General features: G+C 42.6%; 1 protein-coding gene across 1 annotated transcript in view; it reads right to left on the bottom strand.

Annotated features, from left to right (window-relative positions):
- Positions 1-20,818, bottom strand: part of Cdk17 (cyclin dependent kinase 17) — a 76,419-nt gene that overhangs the window by 21,537 nt on the left and 34,064 nt on the right. Inside the window, exons 2-4 of the mRNA XM_032911475.1 lie at positions 8,259-8,405; positions 4,729-4,893; positions 263-396 (exon numbers count right to left, since the gene is read on the bottom strand). Of these exons, the coding sequence (XP_032767366.1) occupies positions 263-396; positions 4,729-4,893; positions 8,259-8,376 (417 nt within the window). The 5' untranslated portion in view covers positions 8,377-8,405. The remainder of the gene's footprint in view (positions 1-262; positions 397-4,728; positions 4,894-8,258; positions 8,406-20,818) is intronic.

Raw genomic sequence — 20,818 nt, 5'->3', positions numbered from 1 at the left:
AACAAGGAGGTGCTCGGGTGAGTACCAAAAAGGATGATTAAGGAAAGGTTTATTGCAGAATGTGAACTGTAGTTAATGGATAGCTGCCTTGAGACAGTAATTTGAAAACAACAAACATTCAGACCACAGCTCACTAAGGCAAAGAAACAGCTCTCGCCTAAGTTCCATTTGCCGTCATGATGTTTCAAATGGGCACCGTGTGTTTCTTCACAAACACAAATATTTGTACAAAGGTTATCTTTCCATTTTCTTAACTGGTTACCTCCATTGAGATCCGTCTATGTATACGATTTCTGAGGCAAACACCTGTAGGGGACTGGACTTCATCAGATGATGTCCCAGAAGCTTGGTCACTCTCACCATCTGATCCCATTTTCAGATTTTCATGAACAATATCTGTGTCAGAAAAGGAGGCATTGGTCACCTTTAAAGGAAAACTCTTACTATGCAGTATACTTCAGTAAAAGACAGACACTTGGCAAACGGAAATCACAGTACTGAAAGACACCTATGTGCTGGAATGCAAGCAGTTAACAGCAAAACATAGATGCCTTACAGGAGAAACAAGAAATCTCAGGCCAGGTGGGCTGGTTAGGTTTTGGTCAACTTGACACAAGCTAGAGTCATCTGGAAAGAAGGAAAAGTCAACTGAGAGAACGCCACCATCAGACTGCCCTGCAGGCAAGCTTGTGGGGAATTTTCTTGATTAGTGATTGTTGTGAGAGAGCCCAACCACTATGGGTCCTTACTTGTGTAAGAAAGCAGACTGAGCAAGCCAGTAAGTAAGGTTCCTCTCCACGGTCTCTGCCTCAGCTCCTGACTCCAGGTTCCTGCCCTGCTTGAGTTCCTGACCAGGCTTCCCTCAGAGAGAGATGTGTAAGCCAAATGAACCCTTTCTCCTCAAGTTGATTATGGTGTTTCTTACAAAGCAAGCTAATAGAGAAATCAGTACCAGGATTGTGGGATACTGTTGTGACAGGCCTGACCATGTTGTTTTGGGGAAAGACGCTTGAGACTTTAGAACTGGAAACGCCATTAGTGCTGGAAGCTCCGTGGGGGAATTCACTGGAAGCTGGAAGGGAAGATGCTGGAGGAACTCAGGTGGTGGAGGCCTGGCCTGTAGTTTCAGAGGGAAGCAAACGCTCTACCGGGCTTCTAAGGTTCTGAATTGAGACTCTGTGGCTTCTGGTCAGCTGAGAGTGAAAAGCAGCTGTGATTATGAAGAGACCTCAGCACCACGGAGGTGAAATCTGGGAAGTGCTTCCTCGGGGTCACCGCAATAAGCTGTGGTCCAGAGGGAGCCAAAGCCTCATCTCCAGCTGGCACGCAGTCTTGGCGATGTGTAATGGTCCCCCATGTGTTACTGGCCTTGGCAGCATGAGGGCTGCAGGACTGAAGGCTCGGCTGAGGCTTAGCACTCTGAGAGGCCAGGGGAAGCCACTGGTGGATGTGCCCTCCCAGCTGCTGCGGTGTAAACCCTAGGACTGAAGGACTCCTGGAGAGAGGCTGGGGCTCAGCCCCATGTGGAGAGTCCCCGAAGAGCAAGCCATGCTGAATGTGCAGCCCAGTTACCATGGAGACTCCGAAATCCTGGAGAGCCCAGGACTGTGGGAAAACCTCCGAGGACAGCAGGTGTGGCGCTGGGGTAGAAACCTGGCCTTCTGCTTCTTACACCTATTCTCTCACTAAATGTATCAACCTGAGCCCGTGAGGTTAGCCGCTTGTGCTGTGGTCGGCACAACAGGAAAGCTGGGGGAGCTATGGAGTCTGAGGGAGCCCCAGGATCGTGAGTGAGTGAGTGAGTGAGTCCCAGATGCTGAACACAGCTACGAGCTTTCAGTAACACCGTTGAAGGCTGGGTGTCATCTGATTTAATGTAACTCTGTCCTGCCTTTTCCCTCTTGGAACAAGAAATGTGTAACTTTTTTTTTACTTTACAGAAGCTCAAGTGGAGAGACCTTGGATTTTAAGATACTTTAAAGACTGAATTTTTTTAAAGTTTTTGAATATCTTTTAAAACCATGAAACTTTCAAAGATATATATATATATATATATATATATATATATATTAGAGTTATATAACAGTTACATTAGTATGATACGTTAGGGAAAACATGAAAGGTTAGGGTTTAGTAGTGAAGTGTCTGTCAAGGTGACGAGGGGTTGACAACTTGACTCAAGTTAGAGTCACTAGGGAAAGTCAGTTGAGAAAACACCTCCACTAGTCTGCTCTGCAGGCAAAGCATGTGATGATTTTTTTTGGTTAATAACTGACGTGTGAGGACCCAGCGGTGAATGAAAAGGCAAGCTGAACAAGACACTTGGAGCAAGGGAGTAAGTAGCACCCTCCATGGTCTCGGCTTCAAATGCTGTCGCCAGGTACCTGCCGTGCGTGAGTGCCTCCCTTGGGTTCCCTCTCAGTGACAGACTGTGACGTGAATGTGTAAGTCAAAAAACAAAAACAAAAAGAAAGGAAGGAAGGAAGGAAGAAAAGAAGGAAGGGAGGGAAGAAAGAAAGAAAGAAAGAAAGAAAGAAAGAAAGAAAGAAAGAACCCTCTTTCCAAACTGCCTTTGATCATGGTTTCAGCAATACAGAGCAAGCTATCCATCAAGCATGGTGGCACGGCATTTAACCCCAGCACTAGGGAGGCAGAGGTAGGAGAGGGAAATCCCTTTACATTTTCAAACTATGAATATTGTTCCAAGAAAAATAATTCAAGTTATTATCAAGACTTGAATAAAATTACAGCCTTGACAGAGTTCTTGAGAATTACTGTAACTTCGCTCATTTTCCAGATGCCGGGAGTTAGAGACTTAAAGTAGCCGGCTTCTAGAGCAGGCAGCTGAGGCACACAGCTGGGGTAGAAACCTGCCTGGTCTTCTGCTTCTTACACCTATTCTCTGGTTAAATGTATCACTAGGTCAGTACAAAAATGGAACTCACTCATAGAACAGTCTTAAAATATTTCAATAGCTGCTACCCATCCATAGCAAGACGGACGTGTGGCGCATGCCTGTGAGCTGGAACTAGGGCACAGGATGGAGCAGAAGACACCAGCTGAGGCTACCGCAAGTCGCTGCCTTGAGTTCCAAGCATTACTCGCTGGGTATCTACGGCAAAACTAAGTCTGTGCTCTTTAAGGTACCAAAACTCTGCTGAGAGCAAGTGCACAAGTTCGAGACCTGCCTAGACCACTGGAAAGGCCATGCGGGCTCAGTGACTTAGCATTTCCGAAGCAAGCCTTAACGAGGCAGCAGACTCAGTTCCCCAGGACTAACAAGCAACCAAAACCAGCCAGCCCTGTCTCACAAGGACTGCCAAGCAAAGGTGCCCATCTCCAGTACGGACAAACACTGAGAACCGTTCGACTCGGCCAGGAGATCAGGCACGGTAATGAGCATGGCTGTTTCTGTCTCCTTCAGAGTACCAGGGAGGCCTGAGAGTGAAGGCTGATGTCAGAGCCTCACGAACCTGTAGTGGGGTCAAGGACTTTGAGGAAACCTGAAGCGTATCAAGAACTAGAGAATACTTGCTTAGTCAAGCTCGTACCACTTACTAGTAAACTGACAAAGACACAATACACTGATGAATCTGATCAACATTACTAACATTTTCAATGCTACTTTCTTAACTCGAGACCAAGAGTCTCAAGAACAGATGTTTGTATGTTGCTCCTGAGATTGAAATGTTTCTTGCAATTTTAAAGGGTTACTACACACAGAAAAAGAATATTCAACAGACTCCGGTCCATACAACCTAAAACATAACTAACTCTTGACTACACTGCCAACAAAATTACAAGCCACTGATTTTTTGAAGATAAATACTCCCTCGTGACTGGCTTCAGATTTTTGGCACAGTATGACCGGACAGGTGACACTGTCCAGACGTATGCAATGGTGCACCATCACACAGTGTTATCACTACTGACACACGATGCAAATAACATCATCGCAGAGAGTAGACGACCGTAACAGGAAACCAGTTAGGGGGTAAGGACTCTGGAGCACTCATTACCTTTGGCCTTTAATTTAGCTTAACTCTAAAGCTGTGCAATATAAACTACAACCGTAGCTATGTTTAACAACTCATCTGACTATAACACTCATCGCTCACGAACCGGCCTGACGATTCCGGCGCCACTCTCCGTGCTGTGCCGACAGGGATAAAGGCACATTTCTCACGGATGAAGCCACACTGTACAGAGGTTCACAGTCTTAAAATTAGGGACAAGAACCGGAAGTAACCTACTGTGGCAAGAAATAAAGCAAACGGTGGAGTAAGACGTTCGAGAACTGTAGTAAATACATCTACCTAATGGGGTAATGAAACAGCTCTATTTAAAGTGATTTCTAAAATCAAAACATAATTCTCCACTATCAAAAAAGACGCGAGACATAAAATACACACAAACTCGCAGGTATCTTTCCTGGATATTTCAAAAGCACATAAAGGCAAAAGAGTAACAAGTCAGCTGGTAAGTACTTCTTGTACTGTGGTTATGCGATCGTGACCTGAAGCACTGCTGAAGCGGTACCCACTCTTCTGGATGAACAGACATGGAAGCATCACTCTCTGCGGTGTTAGCACCCCATCTTTCTTCCTGGGCTCTACATGACTAGAGGAGATCTGACAGTGAAAGAGACCGGCTTTCTTCATACACTCACACCAGCGCGCATGTCCTCCAAGCAGACTGTTAAACACAGCAAACCAATAAGCACGTTACCTAATCTGCTTCCATTTCTGGGCATTGCCATAAAGGAACCAAGGCTTCCTCCAATAACGCTGTGGGGTCTTCGCAGTGGGGGCTTCTTGAAGGACCCTGTGTACTGATGGAGGAAGGAATGCATGCTGTGAGACGTTGGCGGCCTGCCATTCTTCACAATGGGCTCTGTGGTTCATGGCATCCAAGAATCATTCCACAGCCGTCCCAAGAGTCAGGATCACAAGAGAAGGGTTAAGAAAACAGAACAAAACACAAGGCTGTAACAGAGATCGTTTACAGGTAAGCTCACTTCTTTGGCGACTCATTCAAAGTGCAACAGTTAGAAGGATTTCTATGAAAACACATTTATAGAAAAGACCTTAACATTTTAGGTTGGTCCAGTGACCAAAGCTGTTTAACAGCTACTAATACGCCCCTCCCCAGGTTTCTTATTATCGAATTATTCCCATCTTAAAATTATTTGCAAACCAGTCCTCCATGTGCTGACTTAACGTGACTACCATGTGTCTGTTGCACACAGCGTTAAATATGCCGTAGAATATAACACACGTAATTCTTACCAAAAGGCATCTCATCTGTACCTCTACTACTAGACATTCAGAAAGGTGTGTCAATGAGTGAGTGCAACAGAAATACTGAGTGTGCATCAGTATGGAGGCTGAGATTACTGCCCTGAATATGGAATTCTGTTATATAAGAATCTTTAAACAAGCAGAGACACCTTACAGTGTGATAATACTTGATAACCAGTCAGCTATGGATGAGGAAGGCTCTTAGCCATGTTTTGTTTGAATACCTACTTCAATTTCGTTGAGTACATCCCTAAAAGTGAAACTGCTTGTCCATATGGTAATTCTATGCTAGGCTTTTAGAGACAAAGAAATAAATTAATTTTGACAATTTAAAAAGACTAAAGACTCAGGGTTAGGACCATAGCTCAGTGATACAGTGCTGGCCTAGCATGTGTGAGCCCCCAAGTCAAATTCTCACACTACAAAAAACTAACTGAATGAATGAATGAATGAATAAATAAGTAAATAAAAATAAAAACTTAAAATTTTTTTAGTCATCTTTCCTAGAAAATATTTTAGGAATACTTTCTTATTCTTCCATTTACAAATTTTCAATTTATATTTAAATAAAGCTGCTCTAAATTAGAGCCGGTGTGTGTAAAGTGGCCAAGACTATCAATTTTAAGCTTATTTTTACATTCTGACTACCAATTCAGTAAGTAAAACTCAAGATTCTTCTTTTCTAGATTCGATCCACCAGTCATTGTGCAAACATCACAGCTGCACAGTGCACTGTGAATTACAATTACAGCACAACATTTTAAGTTTGCCTTTAAAGTGTGATACGGTTATTAAAAGTACAAAAACCTCTCAGATTCTAGTTGGGAGGAGGATCGTAGATAACCACAAGTACCACGTGCATTTAATTTTCTAAGATGTTTACAGAATTACAACCCTGCCAGTGTGTACTTGTCCATTATGTTACGGTATACATGTCTTCATATTACAAGCATAACAGATGTCTTGACCACCCATGCAATCAAACTGGTCTGAGGCAGTTTACTCGGAGAAATAACAAACTACCTTACTCATTTCTTAATCTAGAATGTTCACTGTTTCAAACTAGACAAAGCACTTTTGCTTTGTAAGTTGATTCTGTTTTGCGCATGCTCTACATACATTCCTGCAGAGTGCTTTGCCACGGGCGCTATCTCTGTGTGCAGCCTACGTTACGTAGTTCTTGTGCTAAAAACAAAACGGGGAAAACGAATAGACTTAAACTCTCCAAGGGGGAAACTGTGTTTAGTACAGCCATTAGGCATTGACATGAGCAAAAAGAGACTCATTTTTGATGAAATCCACGTTACACAGAGAGAATAAATGGCAAGTGACTATGGTAGTTAAGGTCTATCTCTGAACGACTTCAGGTCACTCTGATGAGGAGGAACCCCAACGCTGCTCTTTCTTAGTCTTTCCTTCCTACGGTTTGTCACAAATAAATAACTTACACCATTTCCAAAATATTGGTTATTTTTAACATCTCATCATTTGTTACAAATTAATCAGGTTTTAAGGTAATTACCAAAATATTCCAGAAAACACTCCATTAGTATTAAGTAGCTCTAAAATGTCAGTGCATCGTCCGTGACTGAGTTCTAATGAAAACGTTTGTCTGGTAATCAAATACTCATAGGAATGCATTCCAGAAGTCAGTGACCGTGATGTACACTGTGCCTCTTCTATCTCTGAACATCACTGGCAAGCACACTGGCCAGAATTTCTAGCACAAGAATAAGCAAGCTGGATTCAACTATTATTAACCACCAAGGATCCAATGGGAATCTTTGAGAATAGCAGAATTCTGCTCTGTGTATCTAGCAGTTTCTCTTAAAAGAGGAAAAAATATTACAAAATCATCTTCAAGATTTGAGACAAATGTAAATTTTTGCCCCCTATATAGAATGATAACCAAATTATTGTCTTAAATTTCTGACTGAGCTCTTGTCAGAAATCAGACCGTCAAGGAAAGCATCGGAAAACCAGGACAGACCATGAGAACAGACCCAAGGTCGCCTGGACTCTGCCAACAAGATGGGCATTGTTCAGCAAGCAATGATTTGTCTGAGGAAGAAAGGCAAGGTCTGTGAAACCTGCACTGGATAAACCGACTTCTCCGCGTGGGTGAAGCAGTACTTCAGTGCCTTTGTGCACCTGCAGTCCCATACGATGGCTGCTGACACGCACGGCGCTACTTCGTCTCTCACCCCACAAGCCTTCCCCTGCAATGAAGCAGCTGATCAGGCTTTGGCCACTGCCAGAGATCTCGAACCAGATTTTCAAGCTCAGGCAAGGGAACTCCCCAGACATGGGAAATCATGGCTCGCTCATTGCTGGCTGTTTTTATCTCCCTCCTGATCACTGGGACATTCCTCGGTTTATTTTGGCAACAGTGTTCTAAAACTTTCACCAAGTTTACATTTTAGTTCAATTTAATAAACTCTTTACATTGTTACAATAAAATGTGTGCGCTACTACTTTGCATCGTAAAAAGCACTGTCAAATGAAACAATGATTTTGTCTCTGTCACAGGAGTTCTCAATACTCTGGTCTTACTGTGGGACATAAAATAAGAAAATAGCAAATTCCCACACCTGATGATCCCTGTAATACATAGACAGCCAATACACACCGAAGATGCTTAAGACTATATAATAATGCCAGACAGGACCTTTCCAACCTCACCATCCTTCAGTAACTCAGGATACTTAATGCAAATATTTAAATGATAATTTACCAATAGTTATTTACCAATTAGTCTAATTTTATAGCATATGTAAGAACTTGAGAGCTAGTCAAAACATAAAGGTACTCCTGGGTGAGGTAGCGGGTATACTGCAGGCTGAGAGGAGTCCAGGAAACCGAAGACTTGGATAAATAAAAATAGCATCCTCAACTTATCTGAGAGAGGATGGAAGTGTATCTGTAAGGTGACGAAGGCTCTCCCCTGCAGAGACTTACCGTTGTCTTTGCTACTGCTCTCCTCTATGGTCATCTGTTCAGCCAGCTCCGACAGGGACTCATCAATCGTCTGGCTTCCCCTGAGCGTGAGGGACAGTCTCCTCTTAAACTTTTTCATCCTATCAACTGGATATGGCTTGAAAAATTCTGAAAGTAAAGAACAAACAAACAAAAATTCTAGTTTTAAATATTTTATTGCTGAAGAAAAATGGCACTCTGAGCTTAGAGTTTATCTTTAAAATGGGAATCTATCTATTAAGGAATTCTCATTTCCAGCAAATATCTCAGAATCTAAACGTTTTGTTCAAAATTATATAGTCTGATTAGTGCTCTATTTAGCTGCTCTAGTTAATAGCACTATTAATGCTGTATCGACAGAGGGCAAACTTCTATGGAACTCAACAGTGATACCTTAAGAATGAAGAGATCAGAAGGGATGAAAGTCCCTAGACCCTGCTGCCCTCTGCAAACTCCGCGTGGCTGTTACTTTGATGCTTAGGTCTATGCACAAGTGTCAACCACCATCCAGAAGCAGCCAGATCCATGGCCTATCCCATTTTCAAGGTAGGAAAATGCTCAAAGAACTTCCCTGAGCGAACCATCAAACACCGAGCAACAGAACTGAAGACTTAGAGGTAAGGCTAATATTGACTTTTTCTTTTAATTCCAACATCTCTGAAATCAGGATGCACATTATAATTTACAAGACATCAAATGTAACTGGCAGTCGTTTTCCTGTCTTATTAGTTAGAGGAGCATTACTAAGTGAGAAACAAGTCAATCACCCCTTTACGCAACTCAATAATTTAGCATAATGTCTTTTCTAATGGCTCTTTATGACCTACATGTAATAAGCAAACTTACCGGAGCGCCTTGCAAACCATCCTAGATAAAAAACAAGGCCTTTACCATGCCCTGGTGCTAACATAAATCCTGCTGTGTGTTTTCCATGTGTGTTTTGCTCAACTTCTCACCCTTACGGTACATTCTAGGTTTGCTAAATAGGAGACTCATAGAAAGGGTTTGCTGCTGGAAGTCTGGAGAACACAAATACAAATTATAACGGATAACTTCGTATTTGATCACTCCCTAGTATGTATTTACTGTAATTTTAAGAACACCATACTAAAACATGAGACAGCACACATGAAAAGGCAGCATTGCAGCTATAATCTAGCATCGTTTCTCTTCATCGCCAAGCTCCAATCGTAAAACATACTGCTTAGGGAGTCTAAGAAGCAACCGCGGCAGAGCTTGGGTCAGTCCTGATACCAAGCAGACGAGTCTGTGCTGAGTGTCTGGGAACTCACCATCCCATTTACCGGTCATCCTCCTCACTGTGTCTTGCCTGGGACTAAACCCATCTCCTTGCTGCACTGCCCATTTCTTCAGTTATAGAACCCCCCACCTGATTCTTTTCTGCAGATCCCAGTTCTTGGCGGCATTCTAGCTCCAGCATCTATCTTCATGAATATGCTAATCAGCATGCTTTACCGCTCCTGTCTATAACCCCTCAGTCTGTATAAGCCGTCAGGCTGCTTCTGCTGCTGGCTTTTTCTCCCTTTGATGTGTGGGTAGCTTACAGACTGTCAGACACTACATGAATGACGAGGTAAACTGGAGGAACGTAGAGGTTCCACATGCGGCTGTCTTCCTCCATGGAGGCTTTATTTATTGTCCCTAGCTGAATATCCAAGCAGACGCAGATCAGCAGTTAAACACAACCCAGTGAAGGACAGAGACTGCTGGGGACTGACCTCGAACACTGAGAGTTTGACCCACTCCCGCATTACTGTCCCTGCTACAGTAAGGTCCTTCAGGGGACTTAGTAAATCTAGGGCAGAATAACAGCAGCGGAGGCTGTTAAGTAAAATATATAATAATTACATATATAAGATATTAAAAATAAAATATACAAAGAAAAATAAAGACAGGGCAGTGGAGGCTCTGTACAGTCCCCGGTTGCTCTTTGCTCTTTTCTTATGCCCTGCTCAAACTTTATCCTTCCACTGTGAACAGTTTAAAGGCTGTTAACTAACTCAGCAAATGACAAATACTGTGTCTCCCTCCCTGCCCTCCTGAATCTCAAGTTTGGACAGACTGAGTCTTACATACTTTCAAAATGGTCTCTCATTCCCCTGGGTATTTCTAATAGTTTCAGCAGGACTTCAGTTTACTTAAAGTTACTCCATCATAGGCTAAATGGAAGCTTCGGTTGTGTGTTAGCCAAGGTAATATACAGATGTCAATGGGAAGCAGCCCAGTATGCTAAACCTGATTCCAAAGAAACGTGCTAACTGTAAGACATGCCCTAAACGTGACAACTGCAGACACGTCCTAAATGTCATCTATCTGCTTCATTCCTGTAGCTGCACCTTCAGAAGAGCTCTGCTGTGACAGTCGGTAACTAAGGCAGGACATCTGTTTCTACATCTTAGTCAAGGTAAACTCCATTACTTCCAACTACCATTTTGCTTCTCTAAATCTTTATGGTACAGGTAGACAAGATGGCTCCCACTATAGTCCTAGCACCTGGGAGGTTGGCTGATGCTAGTTCCCAGGTCGGTACGGGCCTCACAGTGAATTCGCAGAGAGACTGGAGCTACAGAGTAAGCCTTCTCAGAAGTCAAATGACAGAACAAGAACAACAAAAGAGACACCAGAGAAGCCCTTCTTTCTAAGGTTAAAGCAGTGACAGGCCCAGCAGAGGAGTAACTACGCAGGCTTGGGTCCTACATCATTTGAGGAAAACCTCATCTGTGAGAAAAAAAATCTATAAGCCTTTGAAATACTGTATGTGTGATGATTGTCTCTATAAACCTTAGACTCAGTCACACCAGATAATGATTTCCAGTGCCTCGTACAGGCTAGGCACCACTCGAAGCTCAGCCCCATACCAGATCAAAAGCCTATCAACACTTCAGCCACCATCGTCTCTAATGTAGTCATATGGTCCCTCCTGTCTATCCAAGCATACGTATCGTTGCAGAATCCTGGAGGAACTATGCTGGCCACAAGTCTTGCCTATTGTTCTAGAAGGACAAAGAAGGATAAAATAATCACAGATAGCACAGATCAATTACATATAGATGCTGTATTATAATACCGTACAGAGTTTGGCTATCCAAAATATAGGCCGATGTGGCTAATGAGCACCTACAAAGTAGTGAGTCCAAATGGAGTTCTGCTGCACATGTAAGATATACATATGGCATGAAATAAGGTTGTAAAAATATCTTCATAACCGTAAACAAAATTATAAACAAAACAAAAACAAACAAAACTAAAATAAAGTCCCAGAGCCTAGGGAAGGGTGGAAAGTGGGAATATTAATAGATACAGAATTCCTGGTTTCCAAGAAAAAGACCTCTAGAGATTGAAAAGAGCAGTGGAAACGCTGGAGATTTCTAGGGAAATGTGCTAACACAGAGCATTAAATAGATCTTGGTGGGCTTAAGTAGCTCCGAGAGATACAAATAACTTCTTATTGTATTTGAGTGCATTTGAGTAATAGCACACAACAGGAAAGGATCCACTTATTCATAATCTACAAACAATGAAGAAAATCCTAGCAAATAAAATAAAAAGCTGAGAGCAACGGACATCTGGGACCCTGTCACACAAGTACACGCATGAATACCAGGGCCCTGAAAGTTCTAGAAAAACAGCAAAATGAAGTCAAGTGCATTTTTAAAAATAAACGTTGACCTCAAAGTTCCCTGCTCTGATGACAAAGACATGAATACACGAAGACCAACAGGAATACAAAGAGATCCACACCGAGATACTTCTCATTAAAGACAGAGATCCCAAGGAAAGAAATCGTGAGGCAGCCAGTGTGGGGCTACTTAATCTTCACTAGGGTTTCTCAACATGATTACGGCTGGTGATACATTAGAAATGAAAAGGCCAGGAACAGCACATTGATATTAGAAGAAAAAAAATGTTAAACAAGAATATTACATTCCACAAAACTTTACTTTGAAATGAAAGAGAAATTAAGACATTTTCTCCCAACAGACCTGCCAACCCCCAGCCACACCCACACACACACACACACACACACACACACACACACACACACACACACACAGGAACAGCAGGAAGGAAGGGCTTCCAGAGCAAAGTAAAAGGAGGATGACGATGAACTGAAAACTTCAACAGCCAACTTACAGCAAGTGTTAGAAAGAGCACACAAAACAGAGCTTGGAAACACTGCACATTTAACGTGTATGAGGCCTAAGTCACATGCAGGATTCTTTACTTGACAACAGTACACACCAGCTCTTCTCAAGTGTGCAGAACGTACTGCAGACCAGACCTGAAAACATGGTTTTCTTCTTTCAGTATTAGACCCAGCGACATGTATATATATGCTAGGCAGGGGCTCTACTACTGAGATATATTCCTAGCAGAAGAGTGTGTGTGTGTGTGTGTGTGTGTGTGTGTGTGTGTGTGTGCGTGCGCGCGCGCGCTTGTCTGTCTTTTTCTGAATCTAATAAAATGAAACTAAGCATCAAACAAGGAAAGCTTATAAGCTTACAAATATGTGAAAACAAAATAAAACAACCCTAACTAATACCATACAGAAGAACTCACACAGACCACAGAACACACTGAGACACAGGAAAACACTAATACAATACACCAAACCTTACAGTGTACAGCTAAGTGCCAAGAGAACTTCTAGCTCTACTGTCTACATCAAAAAGAAAATCTTGAATTAGTATCCAAATGGTACACTTCAGGAAATTAGGAAGCAAAGATCCAATTAAACCCAAAACTAACTAAAAGGATACAAGAAAGACAGTGGAGATACACAAGACAGAATTTGGTTCTTTGAAAATGTTATACTGACTTAGAAGACATACCAATTAGAGTGAGGTGGCTCACCTCTGCAGCGGACCTGCTGCCAAGCCAAGTGACTGATTTTATCCTCCAGACACACAGGGTAAAGGAAAGAAAAGACCCCCAGGGTTATCCTTACTACCACACACAAGCCATGGCATTCAAGTGCCGAGTGATTCTTTCTCAAAAAGCAAGCTAGGAAGCTCTTCAGAAACAATGCCCAAGGTTGAACTCTGACCTCCAGGCCATGTCCACACATGTGCACATACAGTACATACATACACTCACACACAGAAGGGAAACAGTTATAATAGTAATTTAAAAAGTATTAAAAAGATAAATCCTTTGGAGTTATCCAATGACATTAACAAGTATATGCTAAAAGCTAAAAAATACTGTTGAATAAAGCTCAAAAAATGTATGTAGATGAAAATATATCCCCTTTCCATGGACTAGAAGATAAATCTATTAAGACTTTTCTACTATTCAAGGGGATCTACATATTCAATATGGTCCCAATCAAAAGTCCAATTGTGTTTTTTCAAAAAAATAGACAAAAGCAAATAGGTATATCTGAACCTCAGCATTAAAACCATGTCACGAAAACCAAAAAGTTCTTGGGGCTGGTGAGGCGGTTCAGCCGGTAAGGGCACTCTCCGCCACGCCAAGCCTGATGACCTGAACGTGATCTCCAGAGCTCACGTGATAGAAGGAAAGAACTAAGCCCAGCAAGTTGTCCTCTGTCCTTCTTCACCCATGTACCATGCCAAGTGTGCCATGCAGCCCTGGGGCCCAAAAGGCTTCAAGCATTACAAACTATTGCCAGTGTTCTTGGTTGTCCTCCAAAACTTGAGATAAGACCTTCTTGCTGAAGACGCCAGCCATATGGAGAAAGCAAACTGGTAGTGTCCCAGGAGCGTCAGCTCTTCTGGCTGGCTTTCACAGTGCTGAAAGATGTGACGCGTGCTCTCAGAGCAGGAAATAACCATCAGTACTGCCCAGTGGATTACAGTAACCATCAGCCTGGCGAGACGTGTGCAACGATCCAATAGGGGCATCATCAGAGTAACCAACTGCCCCGGACTTAAGGTCTGCTCCACAAGATGAAGCCCATACCTAGTCAAGAATCTATGGCTAGACAGGTCATAGACCTGGGAGATAATCTACTACTACTATTCTGCTAAGTGGACACAGTATTAAAGCAACGCCTAATGGCCTATCCTTGTACATACTGATTGAAGATCTCATCAGAGAAGCCTGTTTTCAGTACATGTCCACAGCCAGCCAGGTCAAGTAGAGAGAGGGGCTCTGGGGAATAAGAGACTACAGGATGTCCAGTATGAACAGCCATACTCAATGAGCCAGGCTCATTGTGGAAGAGGAGGCAGAGAGCGTCAGAGCCAGGAGAGGCAGACGATTAGAAGGACAGAGTCTGCTGGACACAGTGAGCAGCTACACACTCGGTTCCGATGGTTAAGGCGTCATACACAAAACCTGTACAAGCCTAAAGCAGACCAAGAGATCCAGTGGGGAGAGGGAAGCTGCACTACCCCTAGTCAAGGGTAAGCCTCAGCTTCCAGGAGAAGGGTCAGTTTTCTCTAAAAGCACAGCCCCCAATAGGTTAGACAAATCACAACCCCAACTCCTCAGGACTTTAAAAGATAATGTTTTTTTCTACAAGAAGTTTATGATTTTCTTTAAGCAAATTTTTCAGTAACTATCTTCAGATATATTGTTTACTAGTCAGTAGGTTAAAATTTTAAATAGAATTAAAATCTGACTTTAAAAATCTTCAAAATGCCGTTACTTTCTCATCATGAATAATCAGTTGATTGGCAGATGATGAATCCCCACAAAGGGGATTCTGTTTTAAACAGCTTCCTAGTTTCGGGGAATTCATAAATAATCTACTAGGAAAGTCACTGGATGCTTTTGATCATCACAGTCTCACAGGACAGAACCAAAAGGGTGACTGTAACTGTGCAGGGTGAGACAAATGAGAATAGCACACCCAGAAAGAAGCACAAGACAAGGAACATCGGGACCCCACCTTACAAATGAAACAAACTTCCCTTTAATTATGTGCTCCAGCTACACCCATTTTGCCAAATCCTCTTTGGCTTAAAAGCAAGCAAACAAACAAACCACCATGACTTTAGGAGCTAGAGTAGGGACTCGATGGTTAGGAGGACCTGAGTTCAGTTCCCACCCCCCACCTACAAGGCTACAGATCCCAACCAGCCAAGGGCACTGGGCACACCTATGGCCCACAGATCTATGTGCAGAAAGAACACCAGTACACATAAAGAGTAAAATTTATTATTAATTTTATTTTTAAAAAGTAATTTTAAATCATAAAAGCAGGAGTTTACTGAAAGATAAAAAAATTGTTTTGAAAAATACTTGCGCTCATGACTATGTCCTGTAGTTTAGAAGTAATCACCACTTACGGAACTCTGATGAAAATATAAATCCCTCCACTGTAATTCAAAGATACAGCTCTCCTCCTTTTCTTTGGTATTGAGGATCAAATCACTTCACTGCTGACTAATCACTTCAAGACCTGGAAGACACTTGGGTATGTGTGGGGTTCCAATTCAGAAAGCCGTGGTGATGAAAACGCAGCACAGAACACAGGCTTAACCTGTGAGGCCCATGCAGAGCAAGGGGAAGGGGAAATCTGAGGAAAAGCATAACAGAGCAAAATCCAAGAAACATCCCTGCCCAAGACGGACGGATATCTTTATCAAGACAGAGCCTTGGATGGTTAATACTTTCATAAAACTAAACATCAAGATACTGCTCAGATCAGATGTTTTCAACACGTGGATTATAATTTATAACAGTAGTAAGATTGCAGTTAGCAATAAAATAACTTTATGGTTGGGGTTACCACAACATGAGGAACTGTATTAAAGGTCACAGCCTGAGGAAGGGTGAGAACCACTGACTTAGTAGATAAATGTATATAATGTTTCTATTGACTGAAAAAGAAAAAACAATATCTTCACAACATGTAACGTACGTCATGAGCCATGAATTGTGACTACCATAATTCTGTGTAAATTAGCAAAAACAATGGTAATAAGTTTATGAAATATTGGGAATAGACAGGCATAATTAAAAGTTAACAGTAGGGGCTGGGGATTTAGCTCAGTGGTAGAGCCCTTACCTAGGAAGCGCAAGGCCCTGGGTTCGGTTCCCAGCTCCGAAAAAAAGAACCAAAAAAAAAAAAAAGTTAACAGTAAAAACCTGAAGGAATAAACGACATACTTTAATGATCAAGGTCAAAAGGCCAGGCTTACTTTCTTCAATCCTGCTGCCAAGTAACTATAATCTCAGGCTACTACTGACTTAGTGGGGCTTTTTTTCCTTTAAGATTTGCTTTTGTTATTATTTTTAATTATGTGATTCCCATCTATATGTTGAGGGGCCGTGTGCACATGCTGGCAGAGGTCAGAGACGTCAGACCCCCCCGCTTGTAGAGTTCCCCAGGTAGTTGGGAGCCACTTGGGATAGGGAAGGCATTGGTCTGTTTACCCAGCACTGGGGCTGGAAGAGAGGATATATCTTATCATTCAGACATACGAGAATTTCAAAAAAATTCTCCTTTGAATCCTAAGACCACAAAATTTGTGATTCAAGTTATCTAGTTAGTAGATGAACAGATCAACAAGAGAAATAAAAGCAGGAACTGAGAAGTAATTCTCTCTAGTTTGGTTGTTAATGGTCCCCCAAAGGCCTAGCAATTTACGAGCCACTGGCACTACTGGGGTTGGGGTGGTTTGGGCAGAACCGAGAAGATGTGGGGCCTAGCAGGAGGAACGTAAGTCTCTGAGATCGTGCTATCGAAAGGATGGCACCAACCATTCTCCTGCTCTCTCTTTTCTCACACTTGGCCATGAGGTAGTCTTCCTTCACCAAGTGTTCCCACAGGATGGATGGCCTCACCATCAGCCTAAACGAAAGGGCAGCCAGTGACAGACTGAGACCACCAAAACTGTGAGCCAACACAAACCTGAAAGAGCTAAAACATTCTGCAACAGGACCAGGAAGCCAACACAGTAATGGCAAACTTGTTTTATTAATAGTTAGAGGAGGTACCCATCTTAATGGAGAGCCCAACAGAAAAGACATTGAGGTGCATAATACAGATCATTATGGAGCAATCTGCAAGGGTGTGTGTGCCAGGATGTAATTCCTATGACTTCAAGCTCCTGGAAACCAGCTGGGGAGGGTTCCAGATACATCAAAGAACACAGAGTTAATCTGTGGGCCCAGCGCCAGGAGCAGAAAGGGAAAGCTGGAAGGCTTATTTGAAAGGAAAGCCTAAGAGGTGGAAACCTAAGAAAGTTTACTGCATCCAGACTGGTGTGATTCTTCTCTGGAATTCCTTACACGAACTGGTGAGGAACTAACTGCCAGGAAGAAGGAGCAGCTTTGATCTCAGGAGCCCCTGAGGTGGAGAGGCCCGGTCAAGCCTCGGGATGTGGATTCCGGAGGACTTTTATCTGACTTAGGACCTCAGGATTTGGCTTCCACCGGTGAGGGAGTTTAGGTGCCAGGTGTTTAAGTGAGGTCCATCCTTCCTTCAGAAGGGCCCACGGGCATGTTCAGCAGCCAAAACTTTCACTGTGGACCTTGTGTGCAGAGATCTTACATTAAGGACGAGGTAGAGAAGAAACAAGAACAAGCAAGGCCAGCATCACTGGCCTTGCAATAAGAAGTGCAGAAGAGCAAACAACAGAAGTATGACACGGGATGCTCAGACACCTCTGGCCCACAGGAGAGGCTAGCTGGCAGGGTGACAGAAGGGAAAGAAGAGTCTCACTGTGCAGAGCATCGGTCGCTACGACATGTAGACAGCCTCATACTGTTCCTGGCACTCCGTGGGTAACGGCATTTTGACAAATTTATGAGTCAGGCTTTGATAAAAAGACAAGTATCACACCTATAATTTAATATTTATTATTAATTTTTTATATTTTTTATTACATTTATGTATGTGTGAATGTGTATGTGAGTATGTGAGCAGGTACACGTGTAGAGATCAGAGGACAACTCACAGAAGTCAGTTCTCTTCTTCCGCCATTGGATCTCTGGGACCGGGTGGCGCCTGCCTTTACCTACTGAGCCATCTCATCAGCCCCAAGAGTTTAATGTAAATCGCTAGCCAGGAACTGGAGAATTGGAAAGGAAAAAGGGGAAGAGGCAGATTATTATGGAAGCAGGAATTGCACAGAGCTGAAAGAAACAAAGAGGAAGTAGTTGGAATTATTACAACTCTGGGCCTTCAAACAGAAACCCTACGAACTGACCCCCGGAAAGGAGGGGGCTGCTAGCAGGACACTAGAAGCCAGGAGCTCAAGCCAAGGGGCTCGCGCGGCAATGACCACACGCAGTCTGAGGAGCACATGACTGGCTCATCTAAACGGAGCTTTGAAGAGGATGGGTCTGTAGGCAAGCAGAGGCTGCGCTGGAACCAACTGCCACTCTGTTCCTGCCAGGGTAGAGCTCTCTGGCTGCCAGTGAGAGGACAAGTAGACAAGGCTCTCTTGATTCTCCCTCTGCCCCCTCCTACTTCTCCCAGGTACACTTTCTCTTGGCAGAATGTAACAAGGGACGGAGCAAAGTTTCCAAACAGTCTGTAGGACTCCTGCTCGACAGGGCACACATTTAACATGTGTCAGAGGATACGAAAAAACGGACTAATAGCCAGAACCACTTGCATGACTTTATTTCTTCATTTTTATGTACTTGCAGTAATGGTTTGCAAATATTTAGTTAATAAAAATCTAGTTAAGAACATTTGGTATTTTTCTTATGAATTCTGAAGTAATTATGTCAATACTAAATACTAAAATAAGAGCAAACACTTTTTTTATTTTAAAAAAAATGAGGTTTGAAAAAAATAACCTTTTATAGATCTTATAAAACAAAATCAGAAATTCAAAATCAGAACTGGAAAAACTGGAAAAAAGTCCTAATCTGGCATCTGCATAGAAACCCTAAGTTCCCACCTACTCGGCATTCACCAAAGAAAAAGATTAATGAGGATTAGTGAAAGGTAGAGCGCTACTTTCATACCTAAGCCATTTTCCCTTTAATCTAAACCTTATTCATCTTTGTATTCTCACCGGCTAAAAGGTTGTCATTCTCTGTTAATAGTTAGTGTTTGTCATTTTAAGCATATCCTGTACAAAACCTAAGGCATCACCAATTACGGATCACAACGTTACTGCAAAAACTGGCAAGGAGAAAACGCTGTACAAGAAAGCTGCATGTTTGGGGTCCTTTCACAGGCGGTTAAGAGTCGGTGAAGTTTTGTTTTTTCACAGTCATAGACTATTGTAGTGCTAAGGGAATATAACCTCAGAATATGCTTGTATGTTAAGGCAATCATGAGAATGGATCATAGACACACTCTTTCAAACACGGTCAGAGTTCATAACCCCTCTAGTTTTGAGTAGAATCAAGTATGTCACCAATAAGCATTAATAATAATAATAATTAATATAATAATTAGAATTCCAAGACAAGGGTCTCAAGAGGGGTTCCACATAGTAAGTCAAAGGTTCCATAAAAGTCTACTTACATACACTATTTTAGCTAATAAAAATAAAAATCACAAGACTCTGCTCAGCCTTGCACCTCTGAAGAACACTGAAGCTCGCGGTGCTGGGGGCCAAGCAGCCATATAGTGAGTGCGTAAAGGCTGGCCCTGGCTGCCTGAGACCCTATCTCAAACGGTCTCTTTAGGACGTCACTCTGAACCGTGTTTCTGCTGCAGCTGCTTCTTTACCAGGGATAACTCTGAGGCCGCTCTGCTGTTGGGTGGTTTCTCACTGCTTCCCCGGAGTCCATGCTGTGAAGACACCCATTTTCCTCTCATCTGAGCTCAGCCACTTGAGCCTTCTCTGGGTTACAGTCACATGGTATGATTTCCCCTCATTTTACTGTAAATGCTCCACTTATTCTTTATAAAGAGTCGTAGTTTAAAAGCCAGTTAACTGTGTGCACGCTAAGTGTGTACTCCAACAATGAGCTATGTCCCTGGCGAATCTTCCCTCTCTGCATTAACTGCACGACTGCCCACCGTATCTTCCTATTTGCTGTTTGTCCCATTCTCTGATCTTTGTCATCGTTGTCATCCTCCTCCTCTGCCTCCTCCTTTTCACCCCGTAGCGTACTTCTGTGCTGTCAGATGTTTTATAGGCTTGTTCTGTCGTTTACCATCACCCCTTTAGTGGTTCCTAGAGAAGGTCACAAAGGATTTTCATCTTTTCTAAGGTTAAGCTCTCCGGTTGTAGCAGTAGCCCAGGCTCATCTTACAATTCAATTTTTCCCCCAGCCTCCCAAATGCTGAAATTAACACATACTAGGCTTACAGAACACTATATTAGTGCCAATATTAATTGTAACTCATGCTAAAGTTAGTTGGCTAACATTAAGATTTAACTTTGTTTCTTAAAAACAAAACAAAACAAAACCAAAAAAACAAAAAACAAAAAACAAAAAAACAAAACAGGGTTAGAAAGATGGTTCAGTGGTGAACAGAACTGATCTTATAGGGGACCAGAATTCTGTTCCCAGAACTCACACCTACTCCAGGGGATCCAATGCCCTTGTCTGCCTTTGTGAGTACTCACATGCATGTGCATATACATGCACATAGACACACATAAAAATATTTCTCAATTATAATTTCAACC

Source organism: Rattus rattus, chromosome 1, assembly GCF_011064425.1.
Source record: "Rattus rattus isolate New Zealand chromosome 1, Rrattus_CSIRO_v1, whole genome shotgun sequence".
Lineage (NCBI taxonomy): Eukaryota > Metazoa > Chordata > Mammalia > Rodentia > Muridae > Rattus > Rattus rattus.
The sequence above is the reverse complement of the archived record's forward strand: the minus strand, read 5'-3'. Positions and strand labels throughout refer to the sequence as shown.